Below are 16547 nucleotides of genomic sequence, written 5' to 3'. Positions count from 1 at the left end.
CACCGCGCGCGCGCGCAAGGCTTCCGGTCTGGCGTCTGACGTCCTCCCCGCCACTGAATCGGAAGTTCAGGCCCGCAGTTGCGTGGAAATGAGCACTGATGGGTGGAGTGGGCTTCGGCCCGGCAAAGGGAGCGCCGAAGGTGTGACGGCTGGAAGGGGGAAGACCGATGGGGTGGCAGTGACTCCTACTACTGCTGCCTCGGCCTCCTGCCAGTACAGGTGCATCGAGTGCAACCAGGAGGCCAGGGAGTTGTACCGAGACTACAGCCACGGCGTGCTGAAGATAACCATCTGTGTGAGTTGTCAGGTGTGGGATGTCCTTGGGGAAAAAATGGCGCAGCGAGGTTTGGGAACCGTGAGAGACCATGGTACCTTTACCAGATTTTTAGGGTGATAAAAATAAAAAAACAAGGAGTTTCAGGGTCCTCTAATACAGACTTCAGTTCGATGCTTGACATTCCCGTTCCTGCTCAGTCGAGCCTTTGCGTGACTACCTATAGTGGTAGAGAAGTCATACCCTACAGCGCTTTTCTCATACCTGTCACGTTTGTTGATCCGGGCGAACGAATCCCCGGACGGAGATGGATGCAGATGTTGTGCGTTGAAATTTAAAGATCGGATTAGGGTGACATTTGGGCTCACGCCAAAGCTATTTCATTCTTATTCTCCCTTTGATAGACAGATGTTACCATCTTTACACTTCATAACCTATAGTAAATTCTCCTAGAATACTTTTTCAAGCTTCATCCATTGTGGTGTTTGAATGTACAGAATTATGTACAAAGCACGATGCTAGACGTTGGTGATATAAAAACCAAAAATGAGGAAGTAAAAATTCTCTGCCTGGCACAGTCTTCCCTCAGGTATCTGTGTGGCTCATTCCCTCACCTCCTTCAAGGACTTTTCTCGAATATCTTATAGAGAGGCCGACTCTGACCACCCTATTAAAAATGATGATCCCCCTTCAAGGCTGGTATACCTTATCACCCTTCCCTGCTTATCTTTCTCCATAGTACCTGTCATCTTCTAATATTGTGTATAATTGACTTTATTATTTATTTCCTGTCTCCTCCCACTGCAATGTAAGCGACGCAAGGACAGAGATTGTGTATATTTTATTCATTAATGTAGTTGGACCACCCAGGACAGTGTCTGACACATAGTAGGTATTAAATAAATATTTGGTGAATGAATGAACCATTTCTAGGTTTTTTAGATGATCATATCCTAGGCCATCCCGGTATGAGAGAACAGTAAGTTATATGTGGTCTAAACTTAATGGCTTTGGACTAGTCCAATTAAATGGCCCGTCTAAAAGACGACAGCCATGTAACTGTGAATATAGTTTGTCCAAAGAAAAGCTAGTAAATGCCTGTGCATTTTAGTTAGCAGTGATTTGTAATATAATCTGTATTTTAAAAAAATATTGGCATTAGGCTAACAACAACAAAATCCCTGTTCAAATCATCAGACGCTGGCTTCCCTATACCTTTACTTACATGAAGAGAAAATAATTATTGGATAGCTATTTAGGTCAACAGCTATACTCTCCCCCACTTTTTTCCCCCCGACATTGTACTTTCTCACCCAGGAGACAGATTTTAGAGTAATATTTGGAATACTGAATGGTGGTACTGTACATTATGGGTTATTGTACACAGTCATTCCCTAATGAAACAGAGTAGGTAGTATGCTTGTTTATATCATGCTAATGCTTAATGATATGCATGATTGCATTACTCAGAAAAATCATTCATGGGATGCCAGACTCTGAAAATTAAACCATAAAATAATTAACTTTGTAAAGGCTGTCCAAGTCCTGAGATTTAAAGTAAAAAGTTTTTAGACATCAGGCTATTTGTTGTGAAAAAATATACAAAGTTTCTAAGTGGTTATAGCCGGTAACTTTGATCCCTTCTCTGCTGTATTTGGAGTCAGCAGTATACTTAGCCTGATCTCCTACCAGTATTTTTCATTCTAATCTCCCTTCCCTTTGCTCTTCTTGCTTTTTCCTGCCATTCCTCCCAGCTTGCCTATCTGTGTTTCTCTAATTTTCTTCTAACGGAAGCATGTCCCTTGCTTTTAGTCACTCTCTCTGCTTCAGCGCTTAACAATTTATTATAGTTATGTTAAAGATATTGTGCTTTTAATATCCTGAGGAGCCTGGCCTATTTTTTTTTCCCCCCCGTACGCGGGACTCACTGTTGTGGCCTCTCCCCTTGCGGAGCACAGGCTCCGGACGCGCAGGCTCAGCGGCCATGGCTCACGGGCCCAGCCGCTCCGCAGCATGTGGGATCCTCCCGGACCAGGGCACGAACCCGTGTCCCCTGCATCGGCAGGCGGACTCTCAACCACTGTGCCACCAGGGAAGCCCGCCTGGCCTATTTTAAGTGCTCAGATATTTGCTAAATCCATTATGGTAACAAAACAAAACAAGACTCCTTTGAGATTGTCTCAAGTTTTAGTTCTGTTCGGGACAACAAGATGCAGCTTTCACCCCTGGGTTCTGGGTGCAAAGATGAATAAGACAGCCTGCCCTCACAGGTTCCACTTCTCAGATATGTGTTTGCTTATTGTGGAGCTAAAATTTGAGAATGAGTGGGGAAGGGGTTAGTCCTGGAGATGATGGGAAGGAAGAAGCAGCAAGAATATTCATGAAAAAAAATGGCCAATTTATATTCTGAAAGAGCTGTGATTCATTATAGAATTAGAGAACATAGCAGCAGAAACTAAGCCATATCCATGCTAAAATTGAGCTGGTGGGAGCAGTGTTTGAGTTTCCAGGCTGTGCGTGGTCCCTGCGCTGTAGGGATTTCTTAGAGGATAACTTTCTCTTTCAGCATACTCACTCGTCTGTTGAGCACTAAATGATACGGAATAGAACAATTTTGCCAGAATAAGGAAACATTTCTACTACATTTAGCTATCTGCCAGTCGGATGTTTTACCACATTTGTCTGTTTTGTGTGTGTGTGGTTTGACTTATTACATTCAAGGTGAAGGAAGCACTCAAGGGAAAAGCAAATAACAGAAGCAGAACAAGGAAAAAATTTGGCCTAAACTGATAGGGAGGGAACCAGCAGACTTTAACGAATTCTCAGTGTTTCTAAAATACTCAGCATGTTGGGAAGGGAAGATGGGCATAGCACATAGCATGTCCCATGATACCAGCAGCCGCCTGTTCTGTTTGGGTTCATGTCACCCTGTGCTCATTCCATTGTAGCACTTACAGTAGCATGTTTATTTGACTTCCCCTTCTAAACTGTAAGGTCCTTGAGGGTAGAGCTTATGTCTCAAGGAAAGTATGTAGCACTGTGGAAGTGCCTGGTCCATAGACATGGCAAAGTAAAGAGAGCAGTTATGAGTGTAATAGGTACTCCAAACACATAAGTCAGACAAATGATTGCAAAAGGAGTAACGACGCTGCTGTGTCTCCTGCTGCTGGTTTCTGCCTACCTCCTTCTAAAAATGGTACAAATCCCATCTTAGACTTGTGATGCTGTCAGAAGATGGGTTTTAGGGAACTTTTAAAGGACAGAGAGAGGATCCCTGACCAATCTGCGGTTTCATTTTAAAGTGAAGTAGCATCTCTGGTCTTCCATTCTCATTTGTATAAAGAGGGGAAGTGTTCTCCACATGAGTAGCACAGAGAGAGGTTCTAGAAAACAGCTCTGTCATATGTATATAGAATTTCTGATTCTGTGGCTTCTGTTTAGATACTGGCTTACTCTTTTTTTTTTTTTTTTTTTTTTTTTTTTTTTTTTTTTTTTGCTGTACGCGGGCCTCTCACTGTTGTGGCCTCTCCCGTTGCGGAGCACAGGCTCCGGATGCGCAGGCTCAGCGGCCATGGCTCACGGGCCCAGCCGCTCCGAGGCATGTGGGATCTTCCCGGACCGGGGCACGAACCCGTGTCCCCTGCATCGGCAGGCGGACTCCCAACCACTGCGCCACCAGGGAAGCCCCACTGGCTTACTCTTTGCTCAGCTAAAAAGCCTAACCTCTTAAACCTCAGATTAGGTGGATTTAAATTTGGAGTAATAGCACATCTCCCTTCATTGGTTCACCTGATGACTAGACAAACATACACACTTCTTGTAATGACATGAGTGAAGTGGAGAAACTTTAAATTGGAATTGAATCTAACTCTTCATGACATTGGGAGGGCAGGGTTCATATGGCATTTTTCTTCTAGCACTTTGATATAATTAAAAGGCCATCCTAGTATGTTTGCATATCCATCACTTCTTCTATTTCTATTTTATCCCCTCAAGGTTTCAAAATGTTTTGTGTTTGAATTGTAGCCATTAGTTTATGCAGTGAATAGGAGCCTTGATGCAACTTTGTAGCTAATATTCTTTCAAATGTCATTTCTTTTTTTTTTGTTTGCGGTACGCGGGCCTCTCACTGTTGGGGCCTCTCCCGTTGCGGAGCGCAGGCTCCGGACGCGCAGGCTCAGCGGCCACGGCTCACGGGCCTAAGCCGCTCCGCGGCATGTGGGATCTTCCCGGACCGGGGCACGAACCCGCGTCCCCTGCATCGGCAGGCGGATTCTCAACCACTGCGCCACCAGGGAAACCCTCAAATGTCATTTCTAATGAGCTTGTTCTCCTATACCTGCGTTTTATATGTTCTGATGGTATTGGGATTTCATAACATTGTAATCATGTGTGTCCCCAAAAAAGCCCTTTAATAGGAATGGCTGAGAGCCCAGGGCGCTAGCCTTGATTTGGGCAACTCAGAATCAGGCGGCACAACCCCGCTCCTTGCATACAGCCAGCGTTCTCCAGTGTCTACTGTGGCAGAGAAGGACCATTTTCTTGCCATGTTCTCCATGGAGAGAAAGACAGGCTTCTCTTGGTATGGGCCACCCGAGGATTCCTACCTGCCTGGAGCTCTCAGAAGCTCTGGGTGCAGGGTTACTTTTCTGAACCCTTTTCTCCAAATCATGTTTCAAGAACCACAAACTTGGGGCCGTCTAGCCAACAGGCAATGAAAGTACATTATAAACTAACTTATTTTATAATAATTCCTACATATTGAAAGTAGCGTGTTCTGAGATACTTTCCTGCCTGAAATCAGTCTTTAAGTCAAATATCTTTGGGTCTTCTTAAATATGAGATTAAAAGATTAATATTTTTAGCCTAGAAGATTATATTTAGTCATTTCTGAAACGCAGGTCTTATGCAGATGAACATTTTGTATCTGAATGGAAGTTTATTTAAATAAATGTTGATATAGCCTTATTGCCATACAAATCTAAAAGAGACTCGGCTGTTTTGAAATCCTTTAAAATTTCAGAATGTATGAATATGTTTATTCTAATATTATCTTGCATTATTTCAGAAATCCTGCCAGAAACCTGTAGACAAATATATCGAGTATGATCCTGTTATCATCTTGATTAATGCTATTTTATGCAGAGCCCAGGCCTACAGGCATATTCTTTTCAATACCAAAATAAATGTAAGTTGTTATAATTTTTTTCTTTTCTAATTTTACTGGATGATTTTGCATTTTAAAATAATAATATCAACAATTTTGAACAGAATTAAAGAATATTATTTAAACAAAGAAATTCTAACAAGAGTGGGTCTTTTATCTCAACAATGTCTGGAAATTTCTAGAAATAGCAGGCACTGCTTTTTTAAAAAGTGTACAATGTTTAGTGTATATTTAAGAATATGATCACTATCAGAAAGTTGACAAACCATAATCTGGATTGCCTTTTAATAGGTTACCTTTTGAAACAGACATCAATAATTTTGAACAGAATAAAATCAAATATAACCTGGTAGGGGGAGAATTATACCTAAAAGAAGTAAGCAAACATTGAAGGAAAAAGATTTAAAAACATAACTTACTGCATGTTATACTCTGCTGTTCAAGGAACACATGAGGTGAAAAATCAGAAAAGTCCTAATATATGAAGCTGGATATTGTTTTTGTTTTTTTGAAATATACATTGAATGTACTGACTTGTGAACTCTTTTAATAGTTTGGCTAGGGTTGACACATAAAATACAGGACACCCAATTAAACTTGGAAGTCAGATAAACAATAAATAACTTTTTAGCATATGTCCTAAGTATTGCATGGAACATACATACACAAAAAAAGTATTTGTTGTTTATCTCAAATGCGTATTTAACTGGGCATCCTGTATTTTTCTTTGCCAAATCTGGCACCCCTAATTTTGGGCTAACGGGGACAGTAACAGTGCAATTTATTTTCCCTGTGCCTCCTCCCCCAAGTTAAACAACCCAGGCAGTGTTTATATTAGTAATATAATGGAGTCTCAAACCTTGCTACACATTAGAATCACCTGGGGGAGACGGGGGGACGGCAGTTAATTCTTCCAAGCCGAGGCCTCACCCAGAACCAGTTATATCCAAATCTTTGGGGATGGGATCCAGGAAAGAGTATTTCTAAAGCTCCCTGGGCAATTCCAGAGGGCAGCCAGCAGCACTGGTTGGAGGAGCCTCCAGAGCTCACACCCGCGCTTGTCCCTGGACCACATCGAGTTTGCACACACACTTTCTCTTCCCCACTTTAGATGGATAAATGTCAACCCATGGGAGAAATAGATAGAACAAAGCCACTTCTTGTTGCCTAGTATTTTCTGTTTTTGCCAAAATTTCAGCCTCTTGAAAACTTCCAGCTTTTAATTGCTTTCACTATTTTCATTTATACTCATCCAACCTAGGGGCACTTTTTAAGAAATTCATGTTCAGACTAATCATTTCTTCGGAGGAATCATGAAATCTTCAGGTTAAATCTGTTCTCTTTTTGCTGCTTCCATCTCTCCTGAGTCACATAAATTCTTGCTGGATTCCGTGTATCAGACGAATGTTGAGAATGTAATGAAGGGTGCACTCCTATTTAAAGCAGTGATTCTTAACCAGGGGTGCACATTAGAATTCACCTTCTGGGTGTGGAGAAAAGGGAACCCTCTTGCACTGTTGGTGGGAATGTAAATTGATACAGCCACTCTGGAGAACAGTATGGAGGTTCCTTAAAAAACTAAAAATAGAGTTACCATATGACCCAGCAATCCCACTACTGGGCATATATCCTGAGAAAACCATAATTCAAAAAGACACATGCACCCCAATGTTCACTCCAGCACTATTTACAGTAGCCAGGTCATGGAAGCAACCTAAATGCCCATCGACAGACGAATGGATAAAGAAGATGTGGCACATATATACAATGGAATATTACTCAGCCATAAAAAGAAACGAAATTGAGTTATTTGTAGTGAGGTGGATGGACCTAGAGTCTGTCATACAGAGTGAAGTCAGAAAGAAAAACAAATACCGTATGCCAACACATATATGGAATCTTAAAAAAAAAAAAAAAAGGTTATCAAGAACCTCGGGGCAGGACAGGAATAAAGATGCAGATGTAGAGAATGGACTTGAGGACACGGGGAGGGGGAAGGGTAAGCTGGGACGAAGTGAGAGAGTGGCATGGACATATATACACTACCAAATGTAAAATAGCTAGCTAGTGGGAAGCAGCCGCATAGCACAGGGAGATCAGCTCGGTGCTTTGTGACCACCTAGAGGGGTGGGATAGGGAGGGTGGGAGGGAGACGCAAGAGGGAGGAGATATGGAGATATATGTATATGTATAGCTGATTCACTTTGTTATACAGCAGAAACCAACAGCATTGTAAAGCAATTATACTCCAATAAAGATGTTAAAAAGAAATTCACCTTCTGCCTGGAACTGTTTCAAAATATGCATGCCTAGGATTTACTTCCACAGATTCTGAATCAGGACTGGGGCGCAGACATTTGTGTTTCAAAAACTGTCCCCATGTGATGCTTCTGCTGAACATTGCTGATTAAGAACTACTGGTTACAGACTGCATACAATTGGCATTTAATTGGGCAGTTCAGAGTTTGACAAGCTACTAGGTGGGACATTCTTCAAAAACCACAGAAGTTAGCTCTGTCTGTGCCTATTGGTGTTAAGTACAGTTGTTTCTTTACCTGATTGAATGGCAATGTTTTTCTGACTACCAGATGCACGGAAAACTCTGCGTGTTTTGTTTGCTTTGTGAAGCGTACCTGAGATGGTGGCAGCTTCAAGATTCCAGCCGGAGCATTGATCCTGATGACTTTATCAGATATGCTAAAGAGTGGGATTTCTATAGAATGTTTGCAATTGCTTCTCTAGGTAGGAAGAAGCCATGCTTTCTATTCTTAGTTGACCTAACATTTTGATTTTAAAATTAAGGTGTGTGGTCTTAATCATTGGTAAAGAGGAGCTAGTCAGAAGACTTGAGACTAAATTTTCAGCTGTACCACTAATCTGCTAGGTGAGTTTGTATAAATCACCTGCTTTCTTACTTTTTGTTACCACACATATGGCATGGAAATAATTATGCTTATCAGATCAGAGTGTTTCATAAAGTATTTTGAGACATAGTATTTTTAGTAAAATTCTTCAATTTCTGATTATCCAATCTGAAGATTGCCTGAATCTCATCTTTATTGCCAGGCATTATTCAATGTATTATACTAACTGCATTGTACTAATGCAATGTATTTAATAGGGGAGACTTGTTATTTATCTGATTGCATGCAGGGAAGGGGCTACTCCCCCAAATTCTTTAAGTTCTGAAATGGCTTTTCTTCAGAATATGCATTTGTGACTTAGGTCAGAATTGGGTTGCATTAATTCCTGTGACTGTTTTATTACTTACTGGTTTCCATGCTTTTCCGCTTCTAAAATCTTTTCATTATACTGAAATATTATTTTAGTAATATTGTCTCCAGCCCTCTCCAGTGTCATATCTCTGGACTGTGTGTCCTCTTTTGTCCCTTTTTCTTCTCAATCTGCCCTTACTCCCTTGGCCCAAGGGTTTTAAAATTCATCCAGTCCCAGGGGTTTAAAAATTCATCTGTATGCTGAGAATTCCCAAATGTACGTAATAATACTAAAAAAACCTTGAACACATAACCTAAACCAAGAACCAGAACCTAATATAATTTTAAGCTTTAAAGCAAACCCTCTTAGAATTGCTATAGATAAACTGCTTTATGTCCATAAAATTTCTAAAAAACAAACCAGGCTTGTTTTCAAATAGTTTGGAATTTCTGTAGCACTGACTCTATAGTGGCTATTTTGACACTTGATCAGAAATTTTTTTCTACTGTTACTTAACTTTTTTATGTATCTTAATCTAATCCCTAGTTAGGTTTCAAATCCCTAAAACAACTTCTAAAGAATATTTTACACAAATACAGTATTTTACAACTTAAACACGGTTTTTACGGTATTATCAACTCAGTTTTCACAACCATCCTCTTCGGTGAGTAGATTGGGGCTCCTTCCCTGTCCACAGCTGTGGAAGCACAGGAACAGGAAGGGCAAATGGTTTACGCTAAGTCCCCCCGCAGGTTTCTGTCAGCACAGAGCCAGGGGAAGGTCTCCTGGCACCCGGTCTCCCATTTTCTCCACTGCTGCTCCTGCTGAACCCACCTGATCACGAACGCCTTACGTACTAGGGCCTCTCCAACATCTGCCCTGTGAAAGACTGTGCAGAGCCCAAGGGCAGGTGCAGTTCCCTAAGTCTCCCCAAGCTCTAAGTTAGAAAGCTATGGAGGGTGACCTAGTCAGCCCTTCTGTCCAGTGCAAGAAACCCTTCTCTCTAGATTCCTGCAAGAGGGTTTGAGTATCCCCAGTGACAAGAGACAACCCACCATCGTTAGATGGTTCTTGTTGTTAGGGAGTTCTTTTATTATTATTATTATTGGTCCAAACCCGGGCTATATGATCTGCCTGTTTGAACAGATCCTTGCAGTTGACAGGCCCTTCAGTCATTTTGAGGTAGTGTGTCTCTCCTGAAGAATATATCCAATTTCATGTGGGCTCACCATCCTAAGTTATGTTTATCGATCCTAATCACCTATTATTTGGAACCTCTTTATTTTGGCTAGATTCAGTTGTAAAACGTTTTAGAAAGAATACAGTTGTTTCTCCTGTAATACGATAACATGTGTTCCAGAAAAACCTGATCCTGCAGAAACCTAAATAACACAGCTTATAGGAGAAGTAGAATTAGGGACAGACCATTCAAAATGTATGCACCTGGGTAATCGGAGCACTAACAATCTTAATAAAAAGAATAATGCAGTTAAATGTTAAATTCCTAGTTGATGGGAACAGAACAGACTGTGCTCTATTCTGACTGTGAGACCCCAGGGGAACTATTGCTTCTTCTCGTCTGGACTCTGTCTCTGAACGCTTTCTGGAAGGATATGGAATTACCCTCAAAAAGTTTGTTAAAGTGAATAAGGGAAGTTTTAAATTTAGGTTAACAGTATTCACAATCTTATGGCTAATGGGCACTCAATAGATAGTAGAAGAATGAACAACGAAGAACATCTTCATATGTACTTGCTAGGATGGGTCCCATCTTTCAGATTTAAAAGCGTCCATTCTCCTGTCTGTTCTTTCTGTGGAGATCTCTAGGACTAAAGCCGTTTAAACAGAACCTTACTTCCTAAAAGGAACTTTAGAATGTTGATGATTACAGTTCTCATGGAGTTACTTTTTCTTCAGAGGATGATGAAGTATTTCATGAAAGAATTATTGAAATCTGTTTCTGAAATCATACCCGCAGGATTTGACACAAGAGACAGGGGTTTATTTTTTTTCTTTTTTAAAAAAAAAAGAGGAAGAAGAAAAGGGGACAAAAAAGAAAATGTGATCTTGATAAAGCATTTTTTTGTGGTCAGCTGATAGGCTGTATTTTGGAATTGTGGTTTACTTGTTTTTAGGGGGCTCTGGTTTGGATTGGGACATTCATATCTTTATTTTTCATTTCCTCCTTAGAACAAACTGCCTATTTTACTGGCATTTTTATTTTCCTGTGGGTAGAACGACCCATAGCAGCGAAAAAACCCCTCAACTTCGCCTTGCTGCTGAAAGCGTTGTTGTTATCTAGCTACGGAAAACTCTTTATGATACCGGCTGTCATTTGGGAACACGACTACACACCCCTGTGCCTCAGACTCATTAAAGTATTTGTCCTTACGTCCAATTTTCAGGCAATTAGAGGTATGTTTAGGTCTTATTGTTTTCTCAGCTTTCAACCCATCTGAAAGCTTAAAAGTCTTGTCTCTATAGAGTAGTTTTTATATAACCTGTTAAACGCTGGAATTCTTCATAGAATAATCACAATGCCTAACATTTCTGTAATGCCTTACATATAGCACATGTTCAGTATTTGTTCAGTTTAACCACATGGTACTCTTTCGTTTTCAAAATGCCGTCTTTGTGCATTCTATCTATCCCATGCTGTCTGTAGGGCAGCCGTTATTATCTCCACTTTATGACTCGTGGTGACTTGTCCAAGGTTACATGGCCGGCAGGTGTCAAGCCAGGGTAGGGTGCCAGCCTGCCTCCCAGGACTCAGGACAGTTCTTACTATTTCAAGGAAGCGGGAAGCAGCCCTGTGTGTCTTCCTTTTTCCCACACATTGTGAGAAGTGCTATTTTAAATGAACCTATTATCTGACACTTCTTATAATGTTTATCATCTTGTAAAGTATAAAACAAAGAGTATCCATTTTTTTCTGTTACTCTCTTTATAACCTTAGAATCTTTCATTTTCCTGTTTACTATTCACGGGAATCCGTGTCTTGATGCGAGCAGGAGAAGCTCAGTGTTTTTGCTATAAGCAGATGCTTTGGTTCTCTCAGAAGGTTTGCAGATGGAAAAATAACAGCATAGATTAATAAGAACAAATAGAGATTGTCTGAAAACAGCTTTACAAAACAACTCCATTCACATTACCACATAATTTACATGCCAGTATCATTTAATCAAACTCTTAAGAACTTATCAGTTGCCTTCTCTTTTTCAGTGACCCTAAACGTCAACCGCAAGCTCTCCTTTTTGGCCATCTTGAGTGGCTTACTGGTGGAGAGTGCCATGGTCTACTTCTTCCAGAGGATGGCATGGGCTGTTGGAAATGACTGTGCCATCTATAAATCTCAAGACTTTTGAAGAGGTACAGAGCGTCTCTCAGTGTTCATGCACGCAGACAGGTGTCCTCCTCAAATCAGACAGATGTCGTCGCAGAATACATCACCCACCCCCCAGCGCCCGGGTGCCTCGAGGTCACCTCCATCTCCCTCGGGGTCTTCAGGGTCCTGCACTCTAGTTCTTTTGTCATCCACAGTGACATCAATAGCTATGGTCCTGTTGCTTCTGGGGCCCTGTTCTCAGTTCTGTAACACCTTCCCTCCAACGCACTCCTTCTGAGACCTCGGACTCTGAAATCTGTCCCGCGACAGCCGTCTCCCGCCCTTTCCAACCATGCCCCTCCCTCCCTCCCATCACCCCTGCCTTTGCTGCCTTTTGTACCTCTCCTCCCTAAACCTCTCACTTTCCTCTACTTCTCACCTCCCTTGCCTCTCTTTTAACTGTGCCTGGAACCTAGAGACAGCTGTTGCCTTATCCTCTGTTCGTCCCTGGAAATGAGCCAGCTTCCTACCCTTCTGTCAGCGCCCCCGTTAGAGCTCTTGGGGTGAGTCCGCCACCGTCTCCTCTGTGAAGCCTAGCGGGCGGCCCCTGTGTCTGCATAGAGCACGGCCGGTGGCTGCTCCTGTCTCGAGGGCATCTCTAGGGACCCAACACACACACACACACACACACACACACACACACACAGCGGCTCTCTAGGGACCCAACACACACACACACACACACACACACAGCGGCCTTAGAGCAGTTGTTCTGAAGTCTTCCCGCGCTCTGGGTCTCCTGTCACTTTGCTGAGAGTTGAGACTTACCAACTCCTTGAGCGTCCTTCTCCGTCCCAGAACTTGTCTGGGCATCTGCCTTCTTTCCTCCTGCCCTCCATCCCGTCTCGGAGCTATGCTCAGCTTCCCCATGCCCGCCCCCCCACCCCCCGGCGGGTTCCACCCTGCACGTGTCCCCCTGCCGCTGGTCACCCCCAGGGGTCTGGGCCACAGCCGCAGCCTGCCTCGACGCAGGACGGGGCAGACTGGAAGGCAGGGCAGCTGGCGAGGAAAGCGCAGGGCAGGAGGGGCAGGCGGCCGAAGCCGGAGCAGCCGTGGGCGGCGCGCCCTCCTCACCCCGCAGACCTCCTCCGCCTCTCCTGGCGCCTCGGCCTCCCTCCCTCCCTGCTCGGCCTCAGACCTTGCTCCCTCTTCATCCTCTCTGTCTGTGCTGGCTCCTTCCCCTCTGCCAGCAGACAGGCGCAGCTCTCGACTTGACTTGGGAGCAGCTGCTCCGAGCCTCTTCCTCCGCTGCCTTTCCCTCTTTGTAAAACCCACTTCCTCCCTGCTCTGCTGAGCCGCTGCTCCTGAAACCAGAAGGCAGCCGGCCACCAGCTCTGTCAGGCTCCTTCCCCTAGCCTCGCCTCGCCGCTCTGCTCTGGAAGCGGCTGGCTTCTGAAAAAACAGCCCGCCCGGGCCCTTTCTGTCACCCACTTCCCTGTCTGTGCCGCTTCCGTCCCCAGCCCTCCGCATCTCCCTCCTGCCGTGCCCATCTCAGTGCAGGCTGCTTCCAGATCTTTCCAGATCTGATACCTCTAGGCCTCCGCCTCTGCCAGGTCACTCATGTCCTTCCACTGCCTCCGAGATACTGCCAGGACGGTGTGGCCATTACCTCTAAGATCTAACTCAGTACCCCGCCTGCCGGTCCCCACGGAAACAGAACCATCCTGATGGCTGCCCCAGACCAAGGCTCCTGGTCTCCTGCTTCAGAGTCTACAACAGCCTCCCCCACCTTCAGCCTCTCCACAGAGCACCGCTCCTGGTGTCTCTGAATTTTGCATCCTTTCCTACTGTGGACGGGAGCTTCTGGTCTCTTCCTGAGGAACACCTTTTGGTGCTCTCTGAGCCCTAGTGCTAACTTCTCTGCAGGCATGCTCCAGCCCACGTTCTCTACTACACTCTCCTCCTCCCCAAAGATGCCACGCCCTCCCCAGGGCCCGGAGGGGCCTCTTCTCCACCTAACCAGCTCCAGTCTCCTTTGCTTCTCCCCGGAGCCAAGACCTTCCCCCACTCCAGCCTGCCGTGCTCACTCCCTCCGAAGCCCTCCGGGGCTCAGCAGTCACACTCCAGAGCCCCTGAGACCCTCCCAGTGCTGAACACCTGTCCCCTCCTTCTGTTGTCAGGCTACCCATGATAGCTGCTGGTTAGGTGAAGGGCACCTGTCTTTAACGTCCTTTACGTTGTCTCATGTTTTATGCTTGTCTCCCCCAGTCCGGTTGGGTGCCGGGAGAGGCCATGCCTGTGTTAACTGTCTCCCATAGTACAGGGCCTGCCCTAATAAGTATCTGTTGATTTGATTTTCAGCAGAATGTGCCACTCTGAATACTTCATTTATCATCCACAGTCTCCTTTTTTTAACTCTCTGGGGCCATGACCAGCTGCATCCGTAAAATAGAAGGCGTAAAATACAAACCAAGCTTCTCGTTATTGTTGTGTAAAGTGAAGCAAAGATTTGGATACACTTCCTGAAAAAGAAAGCAACGGTTATGGCTTATGGCGTTGGGGACTCCTAACCCTACCACCCCACCCCTACATGTAGGAAACAACTAAACCACATAGGGACACACACAGAGACACTCACACAAACACAAGGAACTAATGCAGGCAACAAGTGAAGATCTATGTGTACGTTATACATGGTTCAGGTAAGCATCTGAGTTGAAGGAACATGAATTCATGAGTCACACGTAAGAAAAGATCTATGTTCATTCCTTTGACATATTTATATCTTTTTAATTTAAATGTTAATGGTTAAAATAATATTTTGTGTTCTTACAACGAGAAACGCTTCTCTGAATGCAGTCACAATAAACTGAGCTTTTGTGAATATTGAATTCAGTATCTTCCCCTGTAACTAAGTTCCTCTTTAAAATCAGCTGATCCAAAAATAAATAACTAAAAACAACTGAATTGTCCACTTAACAGGAGCGAATTCTATCTCAATAGAGCTGTTATTAAATAAATAAATATCACCTCTCTCCTTTTCTCTCTCCCTGCTTCATTCATTTGTTCTTTCATTCATTATTTACTTATTCATTCAACAGATATTTCCTGAGCACCTACTCTGTTTGCGTCAGACACTATGGATACAGTGGTAAAGAAGACACGGCCCTCCTGGCATTTACTGAGTAGTGATGGATTTCGAATCAGGAGTAGGTAATTGCAGTGCAGTGTCGTAAGTGTTATAAAGGGGTGAGCGTAGGGCACTCGGGAAAGGCACAGCGGGAACACCTGTTCCAGTCTCGGAAGTCGAGAAGGTCTTCCAAGGGCAGGGGGAAAGGACACGAACTTTCCAATACCCCCCGGTAGAGAGGCTACCAGTGCACGTACATTCCTAGAGAGCAGCGTGCTAACGTGCACAGGCAGGGGCTGAAAGCGAACGGTCCAACCGGGTGGAATGCAGGCCGTGGAAGTTTTACAAAGGACACTAGGAAGACGCGGAAAGGTCGGATTATGAAGGGCCTCGTGAGCTGTAATTTATCCCGAGGATGAGGAAACCAACACAGATTGCTAAAAAGAAGACTCCAAAGTAAAAAAAAAAAAAAAAAAAAAAAAAAACAGGACAAAACCAACTGGGATAAGCTCGCAGAATAGCCGTAGGCTGGAGAGGACCGCTGACCACCAGGTGGAGCCTGTAAATGTTAAGGAGGGGGGAGAAACCATGCTTCAAAGGCACACAACCAAAAGAAAAAATCAATTCGAAAACAAATATGAGGGGGAAAAAAGTGACACACAAAAAACTACACTGATCATATCTTTTCAAACCTTTGACTCAGATAAATAAAGAGACACACATCACCCATTTATAAATTCGTACTCAATACATTCCCAGGCTGCCTTGATCACCATAAAGGTATTTGTTAATCTTTCAAAATGAAGCAAGTGTTAGAAATCCCTTTCCGGGGTGTCGGTGAGGTATCCGTGAGCGGGAGGTAGCTAAGCGCCGCAGAATGTGTGGTAAGGACTGCAAGGGAAACCCATCTGATCAGCTCTGACCTTGGACTCCACTCACCCTATTTATCACATCACTCGCTGGAGCGAGAAAAGAAAGGGCAAGACTCCAGGAACAAGGGAGAGAGGCTGCCTTTCCAAGTCACTGTGAGGTGGCCAGCTCTCCCACCACCCAGGCCGTGCCCCAGTGCCCAGCACAGGAGTTCATCTTATCTCTGTGCTCTCAATGGCCCTACTTTTTCAACATGTTTTATGAAAAATTTCAAAGATACAAAAACGTTTAAAGAATTGCACAGTGAAAACACACCTATCCGCCACCTAGGTTTTACAGTTGTTCAGTTTTGCCCCGTGATTCCGGAGATGGCAGAATTTTCAGTTATGCTGGGAAGATGAGGTAGTGGTGGTGCCTGGTGCCTTAGAATGAAGTCTATGTCTTCCAAGCCGTCCCTCTCCCCCAGTCATTGAAACATGGTCTGACAACAACAAAGAAGGCATTTATATGAAAATTCTCTTGAAGGTATAAAAATTACTTTTAGATATCCACACTTTTATTGAAA

General features: G+C 43.8%; 1 protein-coding gene across 2 annotated transcripts; it reads left to right on the top strand.

The window, feature by feature from the left end:
• The first annotated feature begins 22 nt into the window (after positions 1-22).
• Positions 23-15849, top strand: ARV1 (ARV1 homolog, fatty acid homeostasis modulator). Of its 2 annotated transcripts, XM_067025735.1 has the most exons (6): positions 29-295; positions 5343-5462; positions 8030-8183; positions 10848-11072; positions 11880-12026; positions 15084-15849. In XM_067025735.1, exons 1-5 carry the CDS (start codon positions 89-91, stop codon positions 12020-12022), a joined length of 849 nt encoding a protein of 282 aa, XP_066881836.1. In that variant the 5' UTR covers positions 29-88; the 3' UTR covers positions 12023-12026; positions 15084-15849. The 2 variants fall into 2 exon arrangements, with proteins under 2 accessions (XP_066881837.1, XP_066881836.1); XM_067025736.1 differs by lacking the exon at positions 15084-15849 and having other exon boundaries at positions 23-295; positions 11880-15029.
• The last annotated feature ends 698 nt before the right edge of the window (positions 15850-16547 follow it).

Source organism: Kogia breviceps, chromosome 2, assembly GCF_026419965.1.
Source record: "Kogia breviceps isolate mKogBre1 chromosome 2, mKogBre1 haplotype 1, whole genome shotgun sequence".
Classification (NCBI taxonomy): Eukaryota; Metazoa; Chordata; class Mammalia; order Artiodactyla; family Physeteridae; genus Kogia; species Kogia breviceps.
Note: the sequence above shows the minus strand (reverse complement) of the source record. Positions and strands in the feature narration are given on the sequence as shown.